The sequence below is a fragment of the Dermochelys coriacea genome, chromosome 6 (genome assembly GCF_009764565.3).
Source record: "Dermochelys coriacea isolate rDerCor1 chromosome 6, rDerCor1.pri.v4, whole genome shotgun sequence".
Taxonomy (NCBI): Eukaryota; Metazoa; Chordata; order Testudines; family Dermochelyidae; genus Dermochelys; species Dermochelys coriacea.
Window position 1 is genome coordinate 24,128,808 of NC_050073.1, and position 25,305 is coordinate 24,154,112.

The window sequence follows — 25,305 nt, forward strand, 5'->3', positions numbered from 1 at the left end:
ACAGCATTTGTCTTCCTGAACGATTGATGGTTATCTTACATAATTTTTCCTGAGGTACATTTCAAATCAGGGTAGGTGGCAGACGTGCTGTATTTCCAGTGTCCTTAACATTCCCTTCTCTAGTATGGTGGAGGTTTTTTCTTTTCTGCAGATACAATGTGCCCATATAAAGCCTGAGCCTGCAAACTCTTATTTATGCAACCAACAAGCCACACTGAGCTTCAGTGGGACTACTAACAAAAGTGAGGATGTGCAGGATTGGCCCCACTGTGTTTGAGTGACTTCCTTACTTGTCATTCTTCTCTGCAACATTCATTGGCCACGGTTTTCAGATAAGACTAGTGATTTTGGATGTCTGTTTTGGATGCCTGATTTGAGACCCCTCAAAAGGACCTGATTTTCACAGGGTGAGTGCTCAGTGCTTTCTCTGACAATTGGACCCCTTTAAAGTGTCTCAAGTTGGACACCGGGAAAGTGAGGTATACCAAATCACTAGTCCCTTTTGAAAATCATGACCTTTTGGTTTTGACCCTGGAGGAAGCTACAGACCCAATTTATGATGTTGGTTTTTTTAAGTTAAGGAGTCAAGCCCCTTTAAGGTGTCTCACTTCAAAAATTACCACTTGGTAATGGTGCCTCGTAGTTTGGGTGCTGTTTTTTAATAAATGATGCACATACTTTGGGCTCCTCCAAACAAATGAAAAACATGCAAGAAAAAAGAGAGGCATATCAATGAATCAGTGATTTGAGATAAACTATTAAAAATAACATCTCATTCCTTTACCAGATTTATGAGTGCTACAAAAGTCCTAGTAACTCTGTGTTAAGTTTCCTTGCAGGTCCTGTGTGCCAGATTCGGCCCTTAGTTACATCCCTATAAATCCAGAAAAACTCAAGTGAAGTCACTGACGATAATTAGGCTTACCCCAGTCGGTGAGAGCAGAATTTCCCCGAATGTTATCACTACATTCTAGCTGCTCTGTCATTTCTTCTAGGCTAACTAAATATCCTAATCCATTATGAATTGCTACAATTGACTGATTATTTTGCAATAAGGAAAAAGAATGATAAAACCCAGATTCTTACAGAAAGCCTAAACTGTTCCCAAATGTTAATGCCTTTTAAAAAGAACCTTGGAAAATAGGCTGCTATAGAGAGCTGATATTTTATAACCAATATAATACACTCCCGCTTTGTAACTTGTTTTTAGGCTTTTAAATATTGAATAATAGAGTGTGCTTTGACAGAATGTTTGCCTACAGTTATTGCCTAATGGAGCCGTTAGCTTCATTAAAGTGGCAGTGATAGAAATTAGCACATTCGGATTGAAAATGATGACTTTTATGCTAGTTTTCTAGTTCTATCTATATTTAATACCATAGGAGGAAGATGCTGGAACCCTGTCCTTTTGGCATTCTGTAGGATAGAAGTCTTGAGTTGAAAACATCTGAATAATATGAAGGCAAAGATTTGCTTGCAGATAGCATAGCAGAATCAGTAGTGTGTCTAACAATTTTTGAAATATATAGGCTTTGTGTTGCATGTTTTCTTCCTCACATGTGGAAGAAGGAAAGTGTCTGATATGGGAACTTTTGATAACTCTTTGATGACCTTTCAGTAGTAACACATGTTCATGACAATGAGGCTTAATTATTCTAACTTCCTCCTTAACACAGCTTCCCTGTTGCTTTCAGCTTGTTTAGAATAGAGCAACTAGCTTTCCCTCTGCTTTGAATAACCATGCATCTATTACATGCACTCAGCTGTGTTCACACTCCTTGCCTAGAACCTGGCAGAGTGACTGTAAACTGACACTGCTGATTTGTAAAGATCTTTGAGGTATGCCTTGGCAGCATTTTGCCACTTCCCCTCACCCCCTTGGCCCTAATTCTGAGGGGGGGGTGTACTCTGATCTCAATAGCATTTGTATCTTTGAGTCTGCAGCTGCTCAGGCCTTTCTAGAGATGGGTACAGAACTTGCTTCCTCTTGACATTTTGGTTCATCTGTCCCCACTTCAAAACAGACACAATTCCTCTGTCCCCTCCAAGTTTTTTTTTTTTTTAGTCTGACCATTCTTCTGCCCACATTTTGATTCTAAAAATTCAGGGCAGGGACCATGTCCTCATTTGTGAGCACAATGGGATCACGATCCTGACTGGGGACTGAGCAGCGTGTCAGTTATAGAACCTTTCATTCTTCTTCTCCATTTCACAGTGTTCATTCTCCTTGCTTAGAGTTTTAAGAGGTGCTTTATAAATCACTTTAAAAAAATATTTTGTTGCTTTTGGATTAATGCTGTCTCCAAGTCCCACAAACATTCAAGACCTAGATTGCATCCAAACTGTCACAGAGGGATAGCAGGAAGGGGAATTTTGCATCTCCCGTGCAAATTAGGCAATACTCTTCAGTGAATCGCTTTGTATGTCTGCAGTGAGGAGGTGGGCTTGGGCTTGGGATTGGTTGTGGGGATGGACACAGGCTATGGCCAGTTGGTCTGTAAACTATGCTGAATTACTCATCAAACCCCATTAGTGTTTGAGAGGTTTCCTGCCCCCAGGTTAGTTGAGAGGATAGGGCCAGGATTTAATCCCTTGCAGTACTCTCTACCCCAGCAAAGGCCTATGTGCTTGGGCTTTGTGTGATGGACCAGCATTTGGCCCATTGTCTGGGTAAGGAACATTTTCTGCCAGGCTGAAGTAACAAAGCCTCACTTTAAATTTTATTATGACTTCCGCTTTGTAACAAAGCTAGAAATTGTATTTCAATAAACGAAAGATTAGATTGGCAGAAAATAGCAAACACAGAGAAAAGACTGTCAAATTTCATGATTATTTGGCCCTCACAATTTTCCACTGACATTCCCAGCAGCAGGGAATGGCATTAAACTGCTGCTCTGGGTGGGGTTATACCCTTGTGCGGCAGCTTGTATTGCAGTAAACTGCATTTAGCCTGGTACTAATCAAGGAATGTGACTAGGTTAGCAAGCTGCCTCTCCTTATCCATCAGGAGTCAAGTAATCCGGAAGAGGAACTAAAAGTTCCTAGTGAAGGATCATTGGAAGCAAAGACAGCTTCACTAATTATATTCAGTTCCTCCCCCTTCCCCCCACATCAGTGGAATTCTGCATACAAAATGTAGTTAGTCAGTATGGGTCAAACAGTACAAATCAATTACAATACATTAATCAAGGGCATGAAGGAACAGCACTAGGAAAGAATGATTATACCGTATTATATAAACCTTGATCTTTAGTCATCTGCAATCTCTCTGTCAACTCTTATCATTCCCTTTTGGCTTCTAATCCCTGGAGGAATAAAGTCTTTCTTTGCTTCTGGCCTTGCTGGTTTCCTTAATGAGACAAGATCTGTCAAGGAGATCATGTCACTCTGTGGTCAAACATCTATATCAAATCTTAGATGAAAGAGTGCCTTTGTTCTCACCTTTTTGATCTTCTCTCCTCCCCTTTCTTCACGCCACAGGGTACTGTCTGTAGAATAACTATCCCTTAATGTACTAAAAATCATAATGCAGTGACTGCAATCTAAATGAAAGTCCTTAAACTTCATGTCTTCATTCAGGTTTAGAAATCCTATAGTACAGTGGTTTTCAAACTTTTTAGGCTGTGTACCCCTTTCCAAATAATATAATCTACTGGGTCCCCCCATCTGAGATAGGGTCATAATATACTTATGATTAGATTGCCAAGTCTTAGTAAATTAAATGTGTTGTCCATCATTACAGGATTTTACTGACGTACCCCCAATGAGAGTTTGTGTTCCCCTAGGGGTATGCGTACCTCAGTTTGAAAACCACTGCCATAGTATAGTATAATCTTTCCCCTGAAGGGAAGTGCTGGAGGCACCCATATCCAAGGACTTTTAAAAGCTGATGTACTGAGGGAGCATTCCTGTACTGGGTGGGGCATGGGCTAGATGACCTAATAGTTCCTTTCAGCTTAGACATCTGTCATTTAAAAAATTAATGTAGAGGCCTGCTAAAGGTATTTAGGTTTATTATCATGGAATGTTATACAGTTCTTTGAAGCTGAGTAAAGCATAGGTTCACAGCTACTTCTTCTCTGAATTGCCATGGTCAATGCTCAAAAGCCTTGGAGGCTCATTCTAGGTAAGTGCCAAAATGTTCAGAAGCTTGTCCAGGCTGCTTGAGATCTTTTCTCTCTTTCACCACTCACATCACTATGTCCAGCTTTCTCTCTCCCTCCTCCTAACCCACCACACTGTCCCTTCTCTCTCTTTACAGCTCCAGTCTTTCCTCCTCAACAGGTCTCTGACTTGATGCCCTCTCACATGGGAGAATTGAGAGAGAGAGAGAGAGGAAGGAGTAGTTAGGGCTTTAGTAGTTAGGACACTAAGGGCCTCTGAAGACTCTGAGTTCTATTTCTTCCTCTGTCACCTTGGAAAGTCACCTAGTCTTTCTGTGTGTCCATTTCCCATCTGTAAAATGCATAGCTCTTCTCTACCTTACAGGAGTGCTGGGAGGATAAATACAATAAAGATTGTGAGGCACTCAGATGCCATGGTGATGGAGGTAATATAAGTATCTAAAATAGATCCTTCCATCCAGGACCCAGGAAAGGAAAAACAGAGAACTCCCCTTAACTTTTTTTTTCTTCCTCACATTTTGCGTGATCCTCAAAAGCCTTTGATTTGCGTTTCCATCCCCCTCTCATACTATCTTATCAATTTAATAATTAAATATTTTAACTTACTTATTTTTGGTATATTTATACTCAGCTGTGCTACCTGTGCCACCAGATCTCACCAACTAACTTGGGTTGCTCAGTAAATCAGAGCATGATGAGTAGGAACACCAAGGAACACAAAATGCTATAGGATGTGGTGGCGTTAGCTTGCTGTCCGGGTTAAGGAGTCGCTGTGCTGCTGATTATCACATTATCACACTTTGCTGCTGATTATTCAGCACATTATCAATGATCTACAACCTCTCCCTGGAAAATGATCCCTCACTCTCCCGGACCTTGGGAGACAGGCCAGTCCCTCGCTTACAGACAGCCCCCTAACCTGAAGCAAATACTCACCAGCAACTACACACCACACCACACCACAGAAACACTTCCCAGGAACCATCCCTGTAGCAACCTCATTGCCTATTCGCTCCCCATATCTACTCTAGGACACCATCAAGGCTCATTCACCTGCACGTCTACTATAGTATATATGCCATCGTGCCCAGCAATGCCCCTCTGCCATGTACATTGGCCAAACCGGACAGTCCCTACGTAAAAGAATAAATGGACACAAATCGGACATCAGGAATGGTAACATACAAAAGCCAGTAGGAAAACACTTCAATCTTCCTGGATATTCTATAACAGATTTGAAAGTAGCTATACTTGACAAAAAAACGTCAGAAAAAGACTTCAAAGAGAAACAGCAGAACTAAATTCATTGGCAAATTTAACACCATTAATTTGGGCTTGAATAGGGACTGGGAGGTGGCTGGCCTCATTACAGAACAGCTTTGACTCTCGTGGAATTGACACCACCTCATCTATGGTTGAGAGTAGACTACATCCCCCTAATAGAAGTGGCCTTGTCAGTACTGGTTCTTCACTTGTTAGGTAACTCCCTTCTCTTCATGTGTCAGTATATTTATGGTCTGCATCTGTAATTTCACTCCATACATATGAAGAAGTGGGGTTTTTACCCACGAAAGCTTATGCTCAAATAAATCTGTTAGTCTTTAAAGGTGCCACCGGGACTCCTTGTTTTGTTTCTCCTGGATACAGCCTAACATGGCTACCCCCTGATACTGTGCTGCGGAGGTCTTTCAAGATGCGATGTATAGCAGGAGACCTGATTGTTGTGACCATTAAGATCCCTGGCTTGTTTAATAGGAGTTATTGGTGTTAACACTGAGGAGTCAGCTAAATTTCAGCTTGAATAGTTAGGTTCCATCTAGTTGCTTCTGCGGTTTCAATTGGAAATGCCTTTCCTTGTCTCAAGGTGTGTTGTGAGCCTTGATTAGTTGTTTGTGTATTGCTTGAATTCTTCTGATATATAGAGATTAAAATATGTTTTATGTTCACGTGTGAAACAACTACTAAAACACTCTCAGATAGTGGGTTTTTTTTGGGGGGGTAGAGGAGAGATTTTAGTTTGAAGGGGGTTGTATTGTCTAATATTCCAGAGGGCTTCAATAACTGCGAGAGATTGATTCTGACTCTGTTAAGATTTGTGACCTTTTTTGTCTGTTTAAATATACAGCGTAACATAATTGCCCAACTGGAAAAACAATATCGTTTGCAGAAGCTCCAAATCTTCTTGACTTTCAACGTATTTATCTATCCTCCAGGAATATGCAGACATGTGCTAGAGTTTCATTTCTTCTGCAACACAGAAAAAAGACCAAGTAGCTGAAAAATGATGGCTGTTGCAGTACATACCAGCATTGTGTTACAAAACTATAGTCATTGCTGAATTAGTTGCACCTAATATAAGTGTGTGTTATGTCTTTGGTAATCCCATTCTCCCTTGCTGGCATCTCACCTACCAACAAAACATAAATTCTGACTCCTACTAATACTTTTTTACGTTGGTGATTGTCTAATTTGAGGTGGGAGGGTTATATTTTAAGAGGCTGACGTGCTGTCTGGGATGCTCACAAGACGACCCTGGCACTTCAAGTTGAAGCAGACAGGAGCCTTGTTCACCTCTGGGTTATTCTGTCTTCTGTTAGAGTGAAGCAAGATGTCCAGTCTAGCCGGGGTTCTGCAAGAGGGCAGGCACAACCCTCAGTGAGAGACAGGGATATGGGCGGCAGTGCCTGAGGGATGTACTGATTCAGAGAATCCCTTAGGAAGATTTTCCCAGTGGGGGCTCCTAGTGGAGTCCAGGCTACATTTTAAAGTGACTGTGATGGGTTGGATCACAGATACCCCCTTGGGGCTGCCAACTGATGTGCCAAGACTATTTCTGCCCCTGCTTTCCCTGCCCTCCCAGCTTGGGACTTCAGTGCCCTGCCTGGTTTGTGCCAGACCCACTAGCCTGTTGCAAACCAGACCCAGGTCTGAACCACGTCCCCTAACAGCTGTAGGCTTAAACTGAAAGCAGGTTAAGAAGTGTTCCTGTCTTTAACACTCAGATGCCCAACTCCCAATGGGGTCGAAACTCCAAATAAATCCGTTTTATCCTGTATAAAACTTATACAGGATAAACTCATAAATTGTTCACCCTCTATAACACTGATAGAGAGATATGCACAGCTGTTTGCCCCCCCCCACTGTTAATACATACTCTGGGTTAATTAATAGGTAAAAAGTGATTTTATTAAATACAGAAACTAGGATTTAAGTGATTCCAAGTAGTAACAGACAGAACAAAGTGAATTACCAAGCAAAATAAAATAGAACACGAAAGTCTGTCTAATACAGTAAGAATACGGATAAAAATCTCACCCCTAGAGGAATTTCAGTAAGCTTCCTTTTACAGACTAGACTCCTTCTAGTCTGGATCCAGCAATCACTCACATCCCCTGTAGTTACTGTCCTTTGTTCCAGTTTCTTTCAGCTATCCTTGGGGGTGGAGAGGCTATCTTTTTAGCCAGCTGAAGACACAATGGAGGGGTCTCCCACGGGCTTAAATAGACTTTCTCTTGTGGGAGGAGACCCCCTCCTCTCTCCTAAGCAAAGTCCAGCTCCAAGATGTATTTTTGGATCACCTGGGCATGCATGACTTAGTTTTTACAGGCAGCAGCCATTGCCCACATGGTACCTTCTATGTCTCCAGGAAGACTTCGTATGTGGACTGGGGCCTTCCAACATCTGTTGTTCATTAAATGCTTCTTGATTGGGCATTTAACTTGCAAATTCCTTTCTAAAGAAGCTGACCAAATGCCTTTCTAAGGTTATTTAAAATCAAACAAGTATACAGCCAATATTCATAACTTCGAATACAACAATGACACATGCATACAAATAGGATGAATATATTCAGTAGATCATAACCTTTACAGACATGGGTTACATGGCATATGTAGCATAAAACATATTCCAGTTATGTCATATATATACATTCATAAACATGTTTCCATAAAGCCTTATGGGGTGAACTGTCACAGTGACATCAACCTGGGCTAGGGCAGCAGTGCAAACATCCTGTGCTCTCCTGTTGGGTGAATTCCCCACTGTAGCACAGAGACTGCTGCTGCTACCAGGGTTGCCATGTCCCTGCCCTATGCTAGTGAGGGCAAATCAAGGTGACTGCCAATAGCCTAGTCCATGCATGGGACTTGCCTTGATAACAGTGATTGGTGGCACAGCGGCCGTTTCCACAGTGCAGTTTTCCCCTGCTTGAAAAAAGCTGCACTGGTGTAAATTGTTGCTTATAGTGGGTTGTCTCATATGCATTAGGAGATTGCACTAGTCCAGTGATACAAGTGGCTAGTCACCAATGGCTATAATGGGGGCAAATTACCAGGGTAGACAAGGCCTATAATGCAGTGAACTCTGTTTCTGTTGCTGTCTTCCACTGTGGCAGATTCCCATAAACCCTGGTAAATTAGGTAGTGGATGGCTATGTAGTGTAGGCAGAGATTCTCAGAGTGCTGCGATTGGTGACAGTTGTATGAGTGGATTACGAAACAGTGAGTGATTACCAGCTTGCTTTATTTATCTGTCAGAGTTGCAGACTGGATAATTGTTGTTGTTAGGTATTGAAACAAAATGCCTCTTTAGCGGAGCTGTCACACATTTTAAACAGCGTGTTCTGTTTTGAACACATGGCATTTCCAGTGGGGCCATTAGCTCTAAATATACAAGACCTACAGAAGCAGGGTGAACAGCCTGTTTCATAGAACTATCTGAAACAGTGTTTGTGTTCAGTATACTTTGTACAGAAATATGAGATTAGGTAGCTCATGCTTCACACTGATTTTATTAGTGGCAGCTTTAATATCCCATTTTTCATCATGCAGTGAAGACACAGAATTTGCTGTTTTGATTTTTTTTTCCCCTGTCAAGTCTTCACATGCATTTCCATGAGCAGATCTTGTTTCCATGGCATCAACCTTTACACCCCAACATCACTGGTGGGCTGCATTAGCCAATGAAAACACATAAAAAATCAATACTGCTATAATGTATGGCCCTGTTGCACGAAGAGTGCAATAATACAGCAATATGTTATGCATTTTAGTATGCCAGTGCTTGAAGCTCTGAGTAGCTGTAACACTGCAAGATAGAAGTTTTACAGCTACTTCACTAGTACCATTCCAAGGCCATTGTTTTCTCCGAGTCCTTATATATTTATTGTTCCAGAAAATGAGATTCATCACAAAATGCATGATAGCTTTTAAAACAATCTGTTTTTCATGTGCAGTTTTCCCAACCCAGAGGCTTCCATTTCTTGGCTCAATACATTCAAACCAGAGGAGATTTCTTGAATGTCAGCTGTCAACTTTATTAGTACAGCATCTATGAAATAAGATTCCAGGATTGTCCGTCACTCTGTATGTCACTCTGAAGCCTAGAATGTCTGAGTCAGTGTGAAGTAATGGAAACAGCTACAAGTATGGCTGAGAGTGCTTATTGTTCAGAGTATCATCAGGTTCAGTCATCACTGGGATTTGTAGTCTGTTACCATCCTATTTTTAAGTTCTCGGTCATTTTGACTTGATGAATTACACCCATGTGACAGTAAGGTAATAGCTATTGTGATAAACTCAGGACAGATGGCTGCAAGGAGTGGGAGGGGGGATAGAAAACAGTCTCAGAAGGTTAAAAGGCCCTCCTCCTTATCAACTGAGGAGGGGTGACTACAGGTCAATCAGGTTCAGCTGAGAAGGGGTTACTAGAGATCAATTAGGATCAGCTGAGAGGGAGTTGCCTGAGGTCAATTAGGATCAGCTGATTCCAACTAAGGGCCCCCTGAGACCTTTTTAAACTCTCCCCTGTTGGGAGAAGGGGAGGAAAGAGAGAGAGAGAAGGAGTCAAGCTACCAGTAGACGAGTAGCAGCAAGGGATAAGCCTCTCTAGGAGGGGAGGCTGTATTGCATTCCATAAGGGAGAAAACAAACCCAAACCACTGGCTGAGAAAAGGACAGACTGCCCCTGTGCCGCCAAGAAGGACTGTTTTACCCAAGCCCGTCTCACCAAAGCTAAAACAGCTGAGGCTGGTGAGACCGAGAAGGTGCCTTACCACACTATGTAATGCCAAGAGTCTGAGACCAGTGTGATATCGGAGGTAATTCAACCAAACACCATTGTTTCTCTACAGCTAATTTGCATGCAACAGTTTCATTGGTTGTATGAGGGAGACTGCACATATGGTGGATTACTTAGTCCAACTGCCACAACATGGGCTTTCAGCTACTAGTTAGCTAATAATAAGGTGTTTTCATGTCACAGTTGTGCTGTTTTGCATACTCAGTACCCTTGATCATAGCAGTTACTTCTAACATAATGATTCAAGACTGGATGTCATAAACATATGTTAGCTCAACCCAAAATTGTGGGTTTCACGAAGGAAACACTTGGAGAAATCTTACGACCTTTGCAATGCACTGGCTCAGAATACATGATCACAATGATCCCTTCTGGCCTTAAAAATCTATAAATCTAGTATCCTTATTTAAATATTATATAGAAGAGTTTAGTTTGATTGCAGTTTATTCTGGTTAGTTCAGTAACCTCAGAGATTACCAGTGAGTTTCCAGATTTATTATTAACTGGGTGCATGGGTTCCTTTCCTGGTGATTTACTTGGTCAAAAGGTTAAAACTAGAAGGAAGTAATTAAAAGAACCTTTTATCTAGTGAAGTCCACATGATATCTGATAGATGATTGCGGCCATCAGTCAATATTCCAGAAGAATGCAGAGGTAGCACTACCTGCCTGCAGTGGGTATGGTCCACTGAAGGAATGAGTATTAAATTATTAGGGATTAAATTAGGATATGGAACTTGGTCACTGAGAATCTCTGGCGTGTGTGACAGTAGCTCATGCATTTTCCATCTTCATAGCAGCAGCAAAATTAAAAAAAGCTTTGTGGGTACATGCCACTGCTGAATTTAAAGTCCTGGGCAGAGAAAAAGAAAGAGAGAGAGAGTGGTGGAGGGGAACTTTTTTTAAAATATAGATCACACTTTTATCACAGATCATCAGGACAGAATTCATTCAAATTGACATGGGGGAAAATTTCAGCTGAATTAGCTGCTTTTAGGTGAGTTTGTGGTGCTGCCTTTAACAAGCAAGCTAAAAAAAGAATTGCATTATCTCCCTCTTTAAGATATACAAATTATAAAAAAATCTGAGTTTAATGCTGGTGGAAGGAGCATTATGAAATCTGCATTATGAAATCCTTTGCAGTACATGTCCTCTCCTCCAGATGAGGACATGGGGGATAGAATCACTGGAAGCTTCCCCACACAGCCCTGCCAATATGCCTCAGTGCTGTTCAGGAAATATCAGTATCTGTGAATGGGTGAGAAGGAAATTAGATCTTCATTGCCCATTTGATTCCTGATCTTTTCCCCTTTGACTCTGATCCCCAAAAGACTTATGCTTGTTCTTAGTTTATGTGCACAGATAGTCCTATTGATACAAGTGCATAACGTTAAGGTCTTTGCAGATCTGTGGTCTACCTTACGAAAAAGAATAGAAGTACCAATTGTGATTTTGGTTGTCTTTTTTAATGTAAACAGCTGTTTATTAACAAATGAAGCGAGACCACTAATGAAATTTTCTCCGAAATGTACAGTGGTATACTTCAAACTTAATTTTACATTGTACAAACCACAATTTGTTTTTCAGCCTAATTTTTAATTTTCTATTGTGGTTGTCTTGGTCCTAGTACTGTATCTACTTAAACTTGTCCGCAGATTCTCTTTCATTCATTCACATTTCTTTTGCAGATTGCATGTGGCTCAGAGCATAATCTGGCAGTAGTTGGTAAGCAGCTTAATTTTATATCAAACGCTATGGTTGCTTTTTTTTTCCTCATTTGTAAGTAGCACAAGATTAAAAGAAAATGTACCCAGTGAATTATTGCAGAATGCTTGGTAGAGCTGAATATGGTAGCAGAAAGGAGGAAACACTCTATTTGTATTGGTGAGAAAAGAAATCTGAAATATAAAAAGCACTGGTAATAATGATACCTGGATAGCACTTGTCAATGCTCTTGCTGACTAGCTACAGAGAAAGGGAGAGAGGGGAGTGAATGAGTGTAACAGCAAAATTAATTTAAGTAGTCCTAGGACATATTTTACAATCGAACCATTAAAGCATGAAGTCACAAATTCAAAGGAGCAGCTAATCTTGTTTAAAAAGTGGTAAACATTCTAAGTGAAATATTTCAGGGAAAAATTCTTGTAGTTTTTGTTGAAATTTTGAAAATGTTCAAAATGTCAGCCAGCTTTATTTAGCATATATAGTACCTCTCCACTTAAATGTGGCTCCTATAGTAATGGTGAAAAGTTCTAGGCCTAACACCAATGGAAAGATAATCCTGTCTTCCAGTACCTGAAATAATCAGATCCTGAATTTCTACTGACTTCACAGGATACCTGCTGATGTGCACTGGGACTGAAGCCCCATGATTATAATTATAGTAATTATTAATATGCAGTTCTTATAAAGCACTATTTCCATCAGTAGATGTTGAAGTGCTTTATAAAGGAAGTCAGTATCATTAGCCTAATTTTTACAGATGGAGAAACTGAGGCCCAGAGAGGGGAGATGTGACTTACTCAAGATCGGCCAGTAGCAGAGCTGTAAATTAAACCCAGGGTACCTGAGTCCCAGTCCAGTGCCCTAGCCACTAGGCCACACTCCTCTACTGGTTCAGGCTTTAAGGTGTTAAACAAGGAATTTTCCTAATGACACTAATGACACTAAATGAGGAATCAGTGGGAGTCATGCCCTCCAGTATCCAAACATACATCTTTATGTATCTTGTAAAATCAGAGCAAGTCTGGTAGTTACCCAGATAGACTATGAATATAATAGTTTTTATCAGAAAATATTTTGTGTGTGTTACAAAATAGGGTCACGACTTATCCATTTAGGCCCAAGCAGCCCATTTTATTTAGTACAGACTTTTTTTTTTGAAAGAGAAAGATTCTTTGGATGAACTGGTTTTCTGAGTCGTATCTGTCCATCTGCCTGTGATGGGGTGGACTATGCCCAGAGGCCCCTTGCTGGAGGTCTCATTGTCCAGCCATACCTATCCCAGGAAAGGAACAATAGAGGAGTCCTCCAAGCAGCCAATCAGAGAGGCTGCCGGGAAAACAGCCAATCAGGGCCCAGGAGGGCCATATAAAAGGAGCAGCAGAGACCATCAGTTCCTTACTGGTGTTAGAGGGGTGGTGCTCCTGGCTGGCCAAAGGGAACTGCAGCACCATGGACAGCTCAGTGCTGGCAGGGAACTGGACAGCGAGGAAGAGCTGTTGGCTGGCTGGTGGGCCTGAACTTAGGTGAGCCCTGCGGTAAGGGGAAGCTTGGGCGAAGGTTGGAGCTGCGGGAAAGTGGCCCAGGGAACTGAAAATACTGTAGTTAAAGGGACATGGCTGAGACCTGGAGTAGTTGGTGGGCCTGGGTCCCCCCAGAGGGTACTGGTGAACTGGCCTACAACCAGACAGCGAGAAATCCCAGAAGGGGAACTGAACTACTTAGTGGCCCAGCTGGAGACTGGAGCCAGAATACACCAAGAGGGCGAAACCATTGCTTCCAGGGAGGAAGCCCTGGGGGCACGGCCAGATACCAGGGCCAGGACTATTTAAAGACCACAGGCAGACCTGATGAGAAGGGGTGCTTGCGAGAGGTAGGTGCCATGCCCTTACACTGCCCCTTTGCACCTAATGAATGGAATGTCTGTAATAGCTCCCTTGAGCTCCCGCTCACCTCCACAGGAATCATTACCGCATATCTTTGAAAATTGGCTATTTGCTATGTGATGCACATTCATGTACGATTTTCAAGGAGGTATTTATTTCACGTTGGGGTCTTGATTCTAGATTCATAAACCATCTACAGAGCACATTTTGAACGCAGCATATAATTGATTACCCTTGTATGATAAATCCTATTATGAACTATTCAATTTGATTCATTCTACTGACTATGGGAAGGTATTCCCCACCCCGCAACCAGTTGTTCATTGTCACATGCCCTTGCTAATTAGGGACTCCGGTGCTGTTGAAAGCCAACTAGCAATCTGAAAACTCACATTGGGCTTCTCACTGAATTTATGGACTGAAAATTTAGCTAGTAGCAGATTTCTCCAGTGCAAATGAAAGCAAAGTATTGGGTTTAAACCTTATCTCCCTGTCCCTCCCAATGTCCTCTTAGTAAATAATCTTCTGCTGCATAGAGATAATCTTAAAAATCAATATGCAGGCAAAAGAAAGATCCTTGAAACAACTAGCAGTAAATTTAATGTCAATTGTAAAGATTTTACATACCTAATTTCATGCCCTGTGAGTACATTCACAGACTTCCGTAGGAATGTTCTCAGAACATAAAGTTAAGGATATTTTTATTGTGACATATCACAACAGAAATATGTTGTTGCTGTTTTTGGTTAAACTTAAAGCATTATGGTAAAACCTACTTGTGCGGTGAATTCTTAAAAAATACTTTTTAAAAGGTTGAATTTTGTGGAAAGGATTATTTTTTCCAACCTTTCATAACTTGTTGCTAGTTCAGAATGGCCAACCTTTTCACTAGTTAAATATATCTCTCAATCTATAAAAATATATGTATGTTTGATTGTACAGTTTTTCAATAGCATTTATAATAGAGACTTTAATGAGCTCTGATAAATAATCTATGCTTTATTAGTAAATTTCCAAACACCTTACTGCATGAATTTCAAATAAAAAAAACATAATAAACTTTCTGTAGTAAAAGAAATATATAAATTAAAAACAACCCCAAATCCTAGAATAATAAAGCAATTTCAATTCTGAAAGCATGCATACATGCACTTTATATGCAAACACACATGGTGTGTGTTTTTGTTTGTATCTTCCTTTTAAGTGAAAATGTTTCCTTTGAGACCCAGAAAATACATTTTACATGAATTTCTTAAACTTAGTGAAGAAATTGTTCCTCCTAATCTTGTTGATAGTGCAAATTGTCTTGAATAGGTCTATTTGGCAGCTAATTTTCCTTCCATGTTACTATGGACAGTCTATCTTCATGTGTGATTTTGTGCCTCTTCATAGGTAATTCATTTGATGTACTTCCCTGTTTTTCCTCCATTAAAGTTTTTTCCTTCCTCTTCCCTGTAGGGTTGTTAATAGGCCCCAGTCTTATAAACAGATCTACGCAGGTGGACTGTTTGCTCTTAGTGGATCTTTTGTAGAATTGAAGCCATAGACCCTTCTCCTATTAAAGTGAATGGGTGTTTAGCTATTGACTTCAAGGACCCAGTCTCACGCCGCTGTTGTTTGGTAAATGGGGAGACCTTCTTTTTCTATTCTGGTCATTAGGTGACCATTAACGTTATAGAAATGAGACAAAAAGAAAAGGAGTACTTGTGGCACCTTAGAGACTAACAAATTTATTATTTTATTTCGTCATCGAAAGCTTATGCTCTAATAAATTTGTTAGTCTCTAAGGTGCCACAAGTACTCCTTTTCTTTTTGCGAATACAGACTAACACGGCTGCTACTCTGAAAAAAATAGAAATGAGAGACACTGATTTGCCATATCATGTACTAATTTGAGTCTTGGGAGTTTGAAATAATAGCTAGGATGTGGAAAATAGTGATATTTTTCATGCTAACTTTTTAATGGAAATGTTCATATTTTTGTTTTCAGCGATTTTTTTGTGTGTGGGGGCGAAGAATCTCATGACCTGAAGTTTTGTCATTAAAATCATGCAGCTGTGAATTTTTGCATGTTCATGTGACCCTTTGCTTGAACAAGGATTCACATTTTCACATGGATCCGAACAATTATATTTGTAAATATTGGGCAACTTTCTGTCTTGTATTTCCAAAATGCTCTCACTTCAAACATTTTCAGTTTTGTTAGGAAATTTTCACAGAAAGTTGTCCAGCACAATGAAAGATGGCATTTTAACTGTGTATGAGAAGGTGTTAAACTTATGATACTGAGGAAAATATGATCAATAACATCTAAGGTCATGATGGATCATGCCATGATCTTTGCATGATACAACCATGTTCACAGTAGTGATGCTAAGCATGGGCTTAAAATTTGCAGGATTGGGGACTAAAACCTTCAAATCCCTGAAAAAATTATATAATGAGACTTCTTCTGTACATGGAAGCATGGAAGTTGTGTGTTTGTGAGGAAGAGGTATATTACAGATTTTTCTCTCTTTGGGGCTATGTTCTAAACATATGTTTTCTAAGAGAATAATTATCCTGAAATAGAACACTTGACATACTACATGTGGGATGTAGAATAATTAAGCAATATAAGTTTGTAAATGTGAAGTTGTTGTGAACATATGCATGTCTTTACTGCATTGTGAAGTACAAGTTTGAAGATGGAGTGCCTCCAGCATCAAAGAAGTATAGACGTCTTATTAAATTAACAGGTCCTGACTTGTTTACTGCTTTTGTTAAATAGTTGTACAGTTTTCCTAATGTAAGCATAAACATAATGTGTTTTCACTCCAATTTTCCTTCCTCTCTTCTATAATTTTACTCTCTCCTCCTTGTGTAGTGAGTTATAAACAGGTCAATCCATTAAAAGATAAGATTGCAGTATTTTTGGCTTCCAGAATCCATTAAAAGATAATATAAATTGTTTTGGCTACTTCTTGGAGAAATCAGCTTTCCTCATTTGTATAATTTTAATAAAAGATATAACTTTTAGAAAGAAGGGAAGTAAGACGACAAGATTTTAGGATGCAGAAGGGAAAATACTTATTTTTAAAAAGCAGATTAAAAAGCATACTGCTAACTCCCAGGTTGAAGGAGCGCCTTAAATCTAGGCACTAAGACTTGATAGTGAAGTATATAAAATATGAAGTTTATTGATCATGTCTGTACAGGATGAATAGTCAAACAGCACTCACTAAACTTCCAGGTCAAATTCTCAGCTGTTGAATTGCAAAGGAAATCACTGGAGCTACAGAAATTGATGCCAGGTGGATCTGGTCCCCAAAGTCCTGACCCAGCATGACTTAGTCTTCTACAAACTGGGGTAGACCATCTAGGGTGGGCCATTCTTTAATAGTTCGAGTTCTGGATAGGAAGACATCACAAACTGTCAGAGTAGTATTTATGATCCTTTTATTACATGCTACATGTTGAAACTGAATTTGTCTCCCTTGAACTCTTTTTCCTCTTGCAAACGTTCACTGGTTATCTGTTGTTGTAGGGTTATTCACAGTGGTTGAACTACTGACATTGAGTATGGTGACATTGAGTGTCACACGTACTGGACTGCTGCAAAACTAAACTAGCTGCCACACAATTAAAACAAGACTATGTCTGTGGAACACATTTTCTCCCTGGTCCTCTTTATGCTGACAAAGTAAAATACTGTAGCCCCTGCTAGAGTAAATTGCAGCTACGTTTCCAGTAGAAAACCAGACTTGAAAGGTTTAAGTATAGATGAAATGGTGCTCTGGAAATGTTAAGATCAATAAAACTAACTAGAGCTGGGTATGGTGGAGGAAGGCACAATACAGCTTTCCCACTAAATTCTACCAGTGTAAAAGATCTATGGCACAACAATGTTCCCAGTCCTTCAATCTGTCTCAAGCAAAGACTGACGGTCTCATTGAGTTTTGCAGTGGGTTTTGTGATTGTCCACTAGGGATTAAGTCCTTGTCTACAATAGACCTTTCCCCCCTAAATTTTTCCTCCAGTGCTGCTCCACCAGTGGTAGTAGAAGTGGGCGGTCTAATGTAGATAAGATGCAGTGACAACTAGCATTCTAACCAACCTGTCATCTTTGAGCTAGTTCAGATGCCCCAGATATAAAAAAAAACCTGGCAGCTTCTCTGCTACAGCTCCTGTTGTTGCTGATGCCTGTTGAGGTGCCCAGGTGGAAAATTCTATGGAGAAGAGGCCAGTGGAGATATTTTGTAATATGCAATCTCCAAACCTCCTTTCATCTCTGTGAAAAGTAAGATTTGATTCCACGTCTCCTGAAAGATAGCTACTTTTTAATCAGGCAAAATGTTCAGTGATATTGGAGGGCCTGATTTTCACAGTTGGTCACGTCTAAGTGCGCACCTAATTTTTGCATCCATGGCTGCATACACAAATGGCCATTTGCAAACCCAAACAGATGCCTAACCAGTCATTTTCAGTAGATTAACTGTGCATATACAACTGTAATTGCATTTTGTGCAGCTAATTTTTAAAACCTGTGTCTAACTTTCCAGAGTACAGTGGTATCTTACAGAAAAAGGATCAGATTTATCTCTACTGCGAGAGTGAGACATTTTATTTTCCTGTCCATGTTCACTGGATTGCAGGATAAGTGTACACTTTGTGTCGAGATTGTATGGTTATCTGCAAATTTAATTCAAACAATCCCATAAATGTCAAGACACGGGCTTTCTGGTCCCACTGAGACTGAAAATCATCCAATTGCATAGGAAAAAATATTGTACACATCTTCTTGAATTGAATGAGAGAATCTGCTTTGTCAAGCAAAGGAAGGAAAACATCTTTCTGTCAAAATTATTGGTGGCTCTTTTAATTTACTGAACTGAAAACTGCACAATAATGTCAAAAGTATAGTACAAAATCTACTGGGAAAGGTCTCAGTCTGCTATCTTGTGAAAAGCCTGGGTTTTGGCTTCTGGAAGAAAACGGGACAGGATGAAAGCAATGGATTCTGAAATCTCCACCCAGTTCACTTCCCTTTTGGGGTGATCTCTCTCTCTCTCTCTCTCTCTCTCTCTGAGCTCGCTGCCCCTGTCAGCTGGACCCAGTTCCTGCCACTGAGCAGGTGAACTGGTGACGAAGAAACCAAACAAGCCCATGAGGCAAGGGCCCTCAGCTGTTGTGCTAGGCTCAGTCCCATGTGCTGCAGTGCTGAGAGCTGGGGCACAAGATGGCTCTGGGGCAGGTCCCTTGGCAGCCTGATGGGGAGGGAGCACCAGGAGGAAAGGGCCTGCCAACTGGGCCTGGGGTTGGATTTGGCCCAGCCTTTCCCTGGGCTGTCCTGGGGAAGCCTGAATTCCCTAGTGCCCGTCCCCACCTTCACTCTTAGAGACAAGGGGCACACTCTCTGGGAAGGGCAGACCTGTGGGAGCTGTACCCTGCAGGGTGCCAGGATCCTGCCTGAGCTCTCTGCCCTGTTAGGGCCCTGTTGGCCCTCTCCCAAGCACTCCATCCAGCCCCTCCTTGGGGCAGGCCTGGGCTGCTAGCTCTATGCGCCTGCCCAAGAGTTGGGCCAGGACTGGCCGGGGTCATACAGGAATACTGCAACAGCAGCCTCAGCCAGTCTGCCTCCCCTTTCCCCTAAGTCCTCCAGACTGGAGGGGAGGGGAGTGGAGACAGAGACCCCATCTGTCCCTTGAAGCCCCTCCAAGTTACCTAGGCTCTAGGAAACTATCTAAGCAAGGCAGGTGCTCTGGTGCTGGCGGACCCAGCAGGGCAAGACCCCCTCTCCAGCACACTCATCTGGGTCAATGCAGAGAATGGGGACAGCCCCACACCCCAGGGCACCAGATCCTCCTGACTCCAGATGGAGTGGGGGTTTGAGCTGAGGAGGGGATGCACACTTGGCTCAGTGTCGGGGGGGGGGACGGGCTGGTTCTCTCCTCCCATGGGGCTCTGGCTGCTAAGGTGACATGGGCAGGGGATGCCCACAAGAGGGAGGCAGGCAGCAGTGGCACCTGTCCCATGGGGCTGGGCCTGACCAGTTCCCCGCTCTGGCCCATTGGCATTGTGGGAGCCTGCCACAGCATGCCATAACATGTGCACCTGCAATGCCCTGCCCCCTCCTGGCCCTGGCACACCAAGCTAGGGGGCTGTGCCTGGGGGACTGAACCCACTCTAGCCCTAGCCACTCACTGCCTATGTGTGTCAGAGATAAATGAGAGAAAAATTACGAATCCAAATCCAGACATAGTCTCTGAAATTGTAGCATTGACAACTGGCACCCACAGCACTGCAGTCTTCATCTTTATAATAAAGAAGGTGAAGGGTTTTCACATTGAAATCTTTTGCCCTTTAATCCAGAGTTCAATTTCTTTTAGATAAGCTGCATGATTCCAGCTAAATTATTGTAAAGAGCTTTAGACCAAGAGTTGTTATAACAGATTATGAAAGACATATTTCTATGGCAGAGTGAGCACCAATAGAGAAGGGAGGCTGGGGCAGCCTGGCAGACAGATCTCTGTTATGCTGACAGTGTTATTTAGATGTTCATGGCAGCATTACAAAGCGGCCGATGTAGACGTGTGTCTGACATTCAGTCCCTGGGGACTCAGCAGGCGGTCACAAGGAGAAAATCATAAATTCTCTGTTTCTTTTTATCCTACCATAATACTTGGAGGAATCTTTAACATACACAGTGCAGGGCATTGGTGTTCAGCAAGGAGCTCAGCCTGCTATTCTATTACTTTATTTATTATACATGAAAAATCCCACTGAGTCTTGGGTCTCTATTGTAAGGGTGTCCTGGCAGACCAACATGGAGTCATGTTACAGCCTGCTGTCTCTTCTCATTGCTATACTAATCAAATTCACTGATTATTAAAGGGCACCTGGCAGGGCTTCTAGTAACCATCGTTGTTGTCATTTTTAAGGGGTTTATATGTTGGCCATCAAAATTTGCTCTCTGGCTGACCTACTTGTATATTATTTAGGTGTCTCTGGGGCTTTAAAGAAGTCTTTACAATGTAAGTGGCTGAAAAGCAGCTCCTGCACATGTTGAAGATATACCATGGTGACCAGCTGCTTTATTGGTGCCTAGATATTTAGCCTTAGAATCATAGAATATCAGGTTCGAAAGGGACCTCAGGAGGTCATCTAGTCTAACCCCCTGCTCAAAGCAGGACCAATCTCCAATTTTTGCCCCAAAGCTCTAAATGGCCCCCTCAAGGATTGAATTCACAACCCTGGGTTTAGCAGGCCAATGCTCAAACCATTGAGCTATCCCTCCCCCCTTACCATACAGCACAGAGATTCAAATGCCCACTGATGTTGGTGAGATTTGGGTTACTATTCCATAGAGTATTTTCAGTGCTCCAGGCGCATTAATCACTGCTCTTTTGGGATAGAAAATCAGAATGAAATTGAAACGTATAGGGTGTGTGTGTGCATGTTTTGCAGGTTACACTCACAAAGACTAACAATCCGACCTCTTTGGGCCTTTGTCAAAGGGATACTGAGAGACAAGCTGCCAGTCTATTTTATGGAGTTAATATTGTAGCTGGTCAGATCAGATATAAAAATGTTGACTTCTGCATTTGAAAAGGGAATTCCCTGACAACATCAGAGGAATTCTTGTCTCAACCAGTTGTCTACGATCCAAGTTTATAGGAAGAGAAGATGCTACAGAATGAGAGGTCATCTGGATGCTTAATATAAAAAGGGCACAATACTGAGCAGCATGGTCTAGGAGATAGGGTATTGGACAAGCACTCAGGAGACATGGGGTGAAATCCTGGCCCCACTGAAGTCGATGGCAAAACTCCGGTTGACTGGAATGGGATCAGGAGTTCACCTTTGGGATCTAGTCCAGGCTCCGCCATTCACTTGCTGTGTGATCTTGGCAAGTCAGCTCTCCTCTCTGTTTCACTTCTGTCCTTTGTGTGACTTGTCAATTTAGATTGAGACATTTGGATCAGGGACTGATTCTTATGTGTTTTTACAGTGCATTGCACAACACTGTAATACAAATAGTAAAATCCTCCTACTCCCTGCCAGATAGATCATCTTTAAAAATTAACAGGTTCTTAATGTATGTCTTTTTAAAAATGTAGATTATTTAGCGTATAAACAGGCACTGGTTTTGTTGCTTAGCAGATTGCTTAAGCTCTTTTTGATCTTCATGTAGTTAGCAGGTGTAGATGTACATGGACTCTGAAAATCTCGTTCTGCCAGATTCTAAAGGATTACCATATTGGGTTTATCTTTAGAGGAAAGTTCACAATAGTTGTCAACAATGTTTTATTGAACTTTATGTGTCATCACAATATCAGCTTCTTAGTGTGTCTGGTATTGTTTTTATTGTGCGTTAACCTAGATTATGATGCTTTTGGGGCAAGGTATGTTAGTGGGTGGTGAGAATCCTGCTGCGTCTAGAATTCTTCAAAAGCTTGGTGGGGAGGCAAGTGCAGATTATAAACCTCTGGTAATAGTTGAAACCCTCAAGTTGGAACTAGGAATTGAAATTAGTTAGGTAAGGTAACTATCATGGGAGAGCTGGAAGCAACTGGCAAACAGGCATATGCTGAAAATGCTGCAAGGCAAAAGCTTCATTGAAATAGATTGAGGACAGAGTTCTTTCTCACACTAAGTACCACCGAGAATGGAGAAGTAGTTTACCTGGCTGTTGCTGGTTCTGAGAAAATTATGGGCGATTTGGAGGTTCATGACCATTTGAAAGCAGCAGTTATTATGTGGTTATATAGGATCCTTAGATTATCAAACAGCTGCACCAAGTGAAAAAAAATTGTTGTGTTTTAGGAAAGTAAGTTCTATTCTTTCTGTTTTAGTTCCATAGAGGTATTAAGTGAAACTACTTTATTTAAAGGCAATTGGAAATAAATTCAGGGTGGGTTCACTTGGCACACCGAGCATATTTACCTTAGTTTTCAAGAAAGTAAGTAAGGGGGAGCAACCGTCATCCTGGCTTTGCAGGGAGAGAGACAGATAAAAAGTGTGTTAGCAGAGAAGAAAAATCTTTTTTATAAAAAATTGAATAGCAGGAGGAAGGAAGAAGGAAAGTCTGGGTTCAGTGAGCAAATCCACACAGATACACCCCTAGAATCGTGACCAGGGGTATTCTATTTGCTACCCAAGATCCATAAACCTGGAAATCCTGGACACCCCATCATCTCAGGCATTGGCACCCTAACAGCAGGATTGTTTAGCTATGTGGACTCTCTTCTCAGGCCCTATGCTACCAGCACTCCCAGCTGTCTTCGAGACACCACTGAGTTCCTGAGGAAACAACAATCCATCGGTGATCTTCCTGAAAACACCATCCTGGCCACTATGGATGTAGAAGCCCTCTACACCAACATTCCACACAAAGATGGACTACAATAACCAGGAACAGTATCCCCGATAATGTCACAGCAAACCTGGTGGCTGACCTTTGTGACTTTGTCCTCACCCAAAACTATTTCACATTTGGGGACAATATATACCTTCAAGTCAGCGGCACTGCTATGGGTACCTGCATGGCCCCACGGTATGCTAACATTTTTATGGCTGACTTAGAACAACGCCTCCTTAGCTCTCATCCCCTAACACCCCTACTCTACTTGCGCTACATTGATGACATCTTCATCATCTGGACCCATGGCAAAGAAGTCCTTGAGGAATTCCACTATGATTTCAACAATTTCCATCCCACCGTCCACCTCAGCCTAGACCAATCCACACAAGCGGTCCATTTCCTGGTCACCACTGTGCTAATAAGCGATAGTCACATAAACACTACCCTATACCGAAAACCTACTGACCTCTATACTTACCTACATGCCTCCAGCTTCCATCCAGGACACACCACACGATCCATTGTCTACAGCCAAGCTCCAAGATACAACCGCATTTGCTTCAATCCCTCAGACAAAGAAAAACACCTACAAGATCTCTTTCAAGCATTCTTACAACTACAATACCCATCTGCTGAAGTGAAGAAACAGATTGACAGAGCCAGAAGAGTTCCCAGAAGTCACCTATCACAGGACAGGCGCAACAAAGAAAATAACAGAACGCCACTAGCTGTCACCTTCAGCCCCCAACTAAAACCTCTCCAGCGCATCATCAGAGATTTACAACCTATCCTGAAAAATGATCCCTCACTCTCGCAGATCTTGGGAGACAGACCAGTCCTTGCTTACAGACAGCCCCCCAACCTGAAGCAAATACTCTCCAGCAACCACACACCACACAACAAAAACACTCCCCAGGAACCTATCCTTGCAACAAAGTCCGATGCCAACTCTGTCCACATATTTATTCAAGTGACACCATCATAAGACCTAATCACATTAGCCATGCCATCAGGGGCTAGTTCACTTGCACATCTACCAATGTGATATATGCCATCATGTGCCAGCAATGCCCCTCTGCCATGTACATTGGCCAAACCGGACAGTCTCTATGCAAAAGAATAAATGGACACGAATCTGACATCAGGAATCATAACATTCAAAAACCAGTAGAAGAACACTTCAACCTCTCTGGCCACTGAGTAAAAGATTTAAAGGTGGCAATTTTGCAACAGAAAAGCTTCAAAAACAGACTCCGAGAAACTGCTGAGCTTGAATTAATATGCAAACTAGATACCATTAATTTGGGTTTGAATAGAGACTGGGAGTGGCTGGGTCATTACACATATTGAATCTATTTCCCTAAGTTAAGTATCCTCATACCTTCTTGTCAGCTGTCTAAATGAGCCATCTTGATTATCACTACAAAAGTTTTTTTTCTCCTGCTGATAATAGCTCATCTTAACTAATTAGCCTCTTACAGTTTGTATGGTAACTTCCACCTTCTCTGTATGTATATGTGTACTTACTATACGTTCCATTCTATGTATTTAATGAAGTGGGCTGTAGAAGCATAGAACAAACAAGGGGTCTGAGATTGGTGATAAGTAGCTTGGGTGTAAGGGCTGAGAGCATAAAAAATGAAGGGAATTCAGTATCTGATTTCCTACCCCCACCTCCAATCCTCAGGGCTCCTTGGCTGGGGCTGAAACCGGGGAACAGAGTAGAATAAGGTCACTCGATGGCTCTCTGTAAGCTTCTGGCCAGGTATAACATTATTGCATTAAAATATGACCATGCAAATCATTGTTGCTACCACTGTTATATAATTGCAACAGATCTTATACAAATTGTGCCAAGAAGGTGTCAATAGAAAGGATTAAGCAGCTCACAGGCTATATGGCCCAGAGTCAACCTTTAGAGACATGATAGAAAAGTATGTGAATGGTAATTAGGTCCATTCCATGCTTGATAGGCTAGAATTTTGAAATGCAAACCTGTATTTTTAGAGAATTGGAGGTGATACTAATGGTATGTGTTTACTTATATCTTGTTAGATGTTAGCCATGAAAACAGACAGTTCCTATCTATCACTATAGCATTTGATTCAGAGATCAAAAGGGAATATTAACATTCAGATGAATCTTGGGTG

General features: G+C 41.6%; 1 protein-coding gene across 13 annotated transcripts in view; it reads left to right on the forward strand.

Annotated features, from left to right (window-relative positions):
* The window catches only part of SERGEF (secretion regulating guanine nucleotide exchange factor), a 263,131-nt gene that overhangs the window by 140,948 nt on the left and 96,878 nt on the right, over positions 1–25,305 (forward strand). For 7 of the 13 annotated variants that reach the window (XR_005293772.2, XR_006282355.1, XR_006282351.1 and 4 more), the window contains one exon: positions 11,893–11,929. The exons of 5 other annotated variants lie outside the window; for them this stretch is intronic. Coding sequence is in view for 4 of the 8 variants with exons in the window: in XM_038407923.2 (XP_038263851.1) it covers positions 11,893–11,929 (37 nt within the window). In the remaining 4 variants the exon portion in view is untranslated. Of the gene's footprint in view, positions 1–11,892; positions 11,930–15,802; positions 16,718–25,305 lie in introns of those variants that run through there. One more of the 13 variants, XM_038407940.2, reaches the window with a different exon arrangement.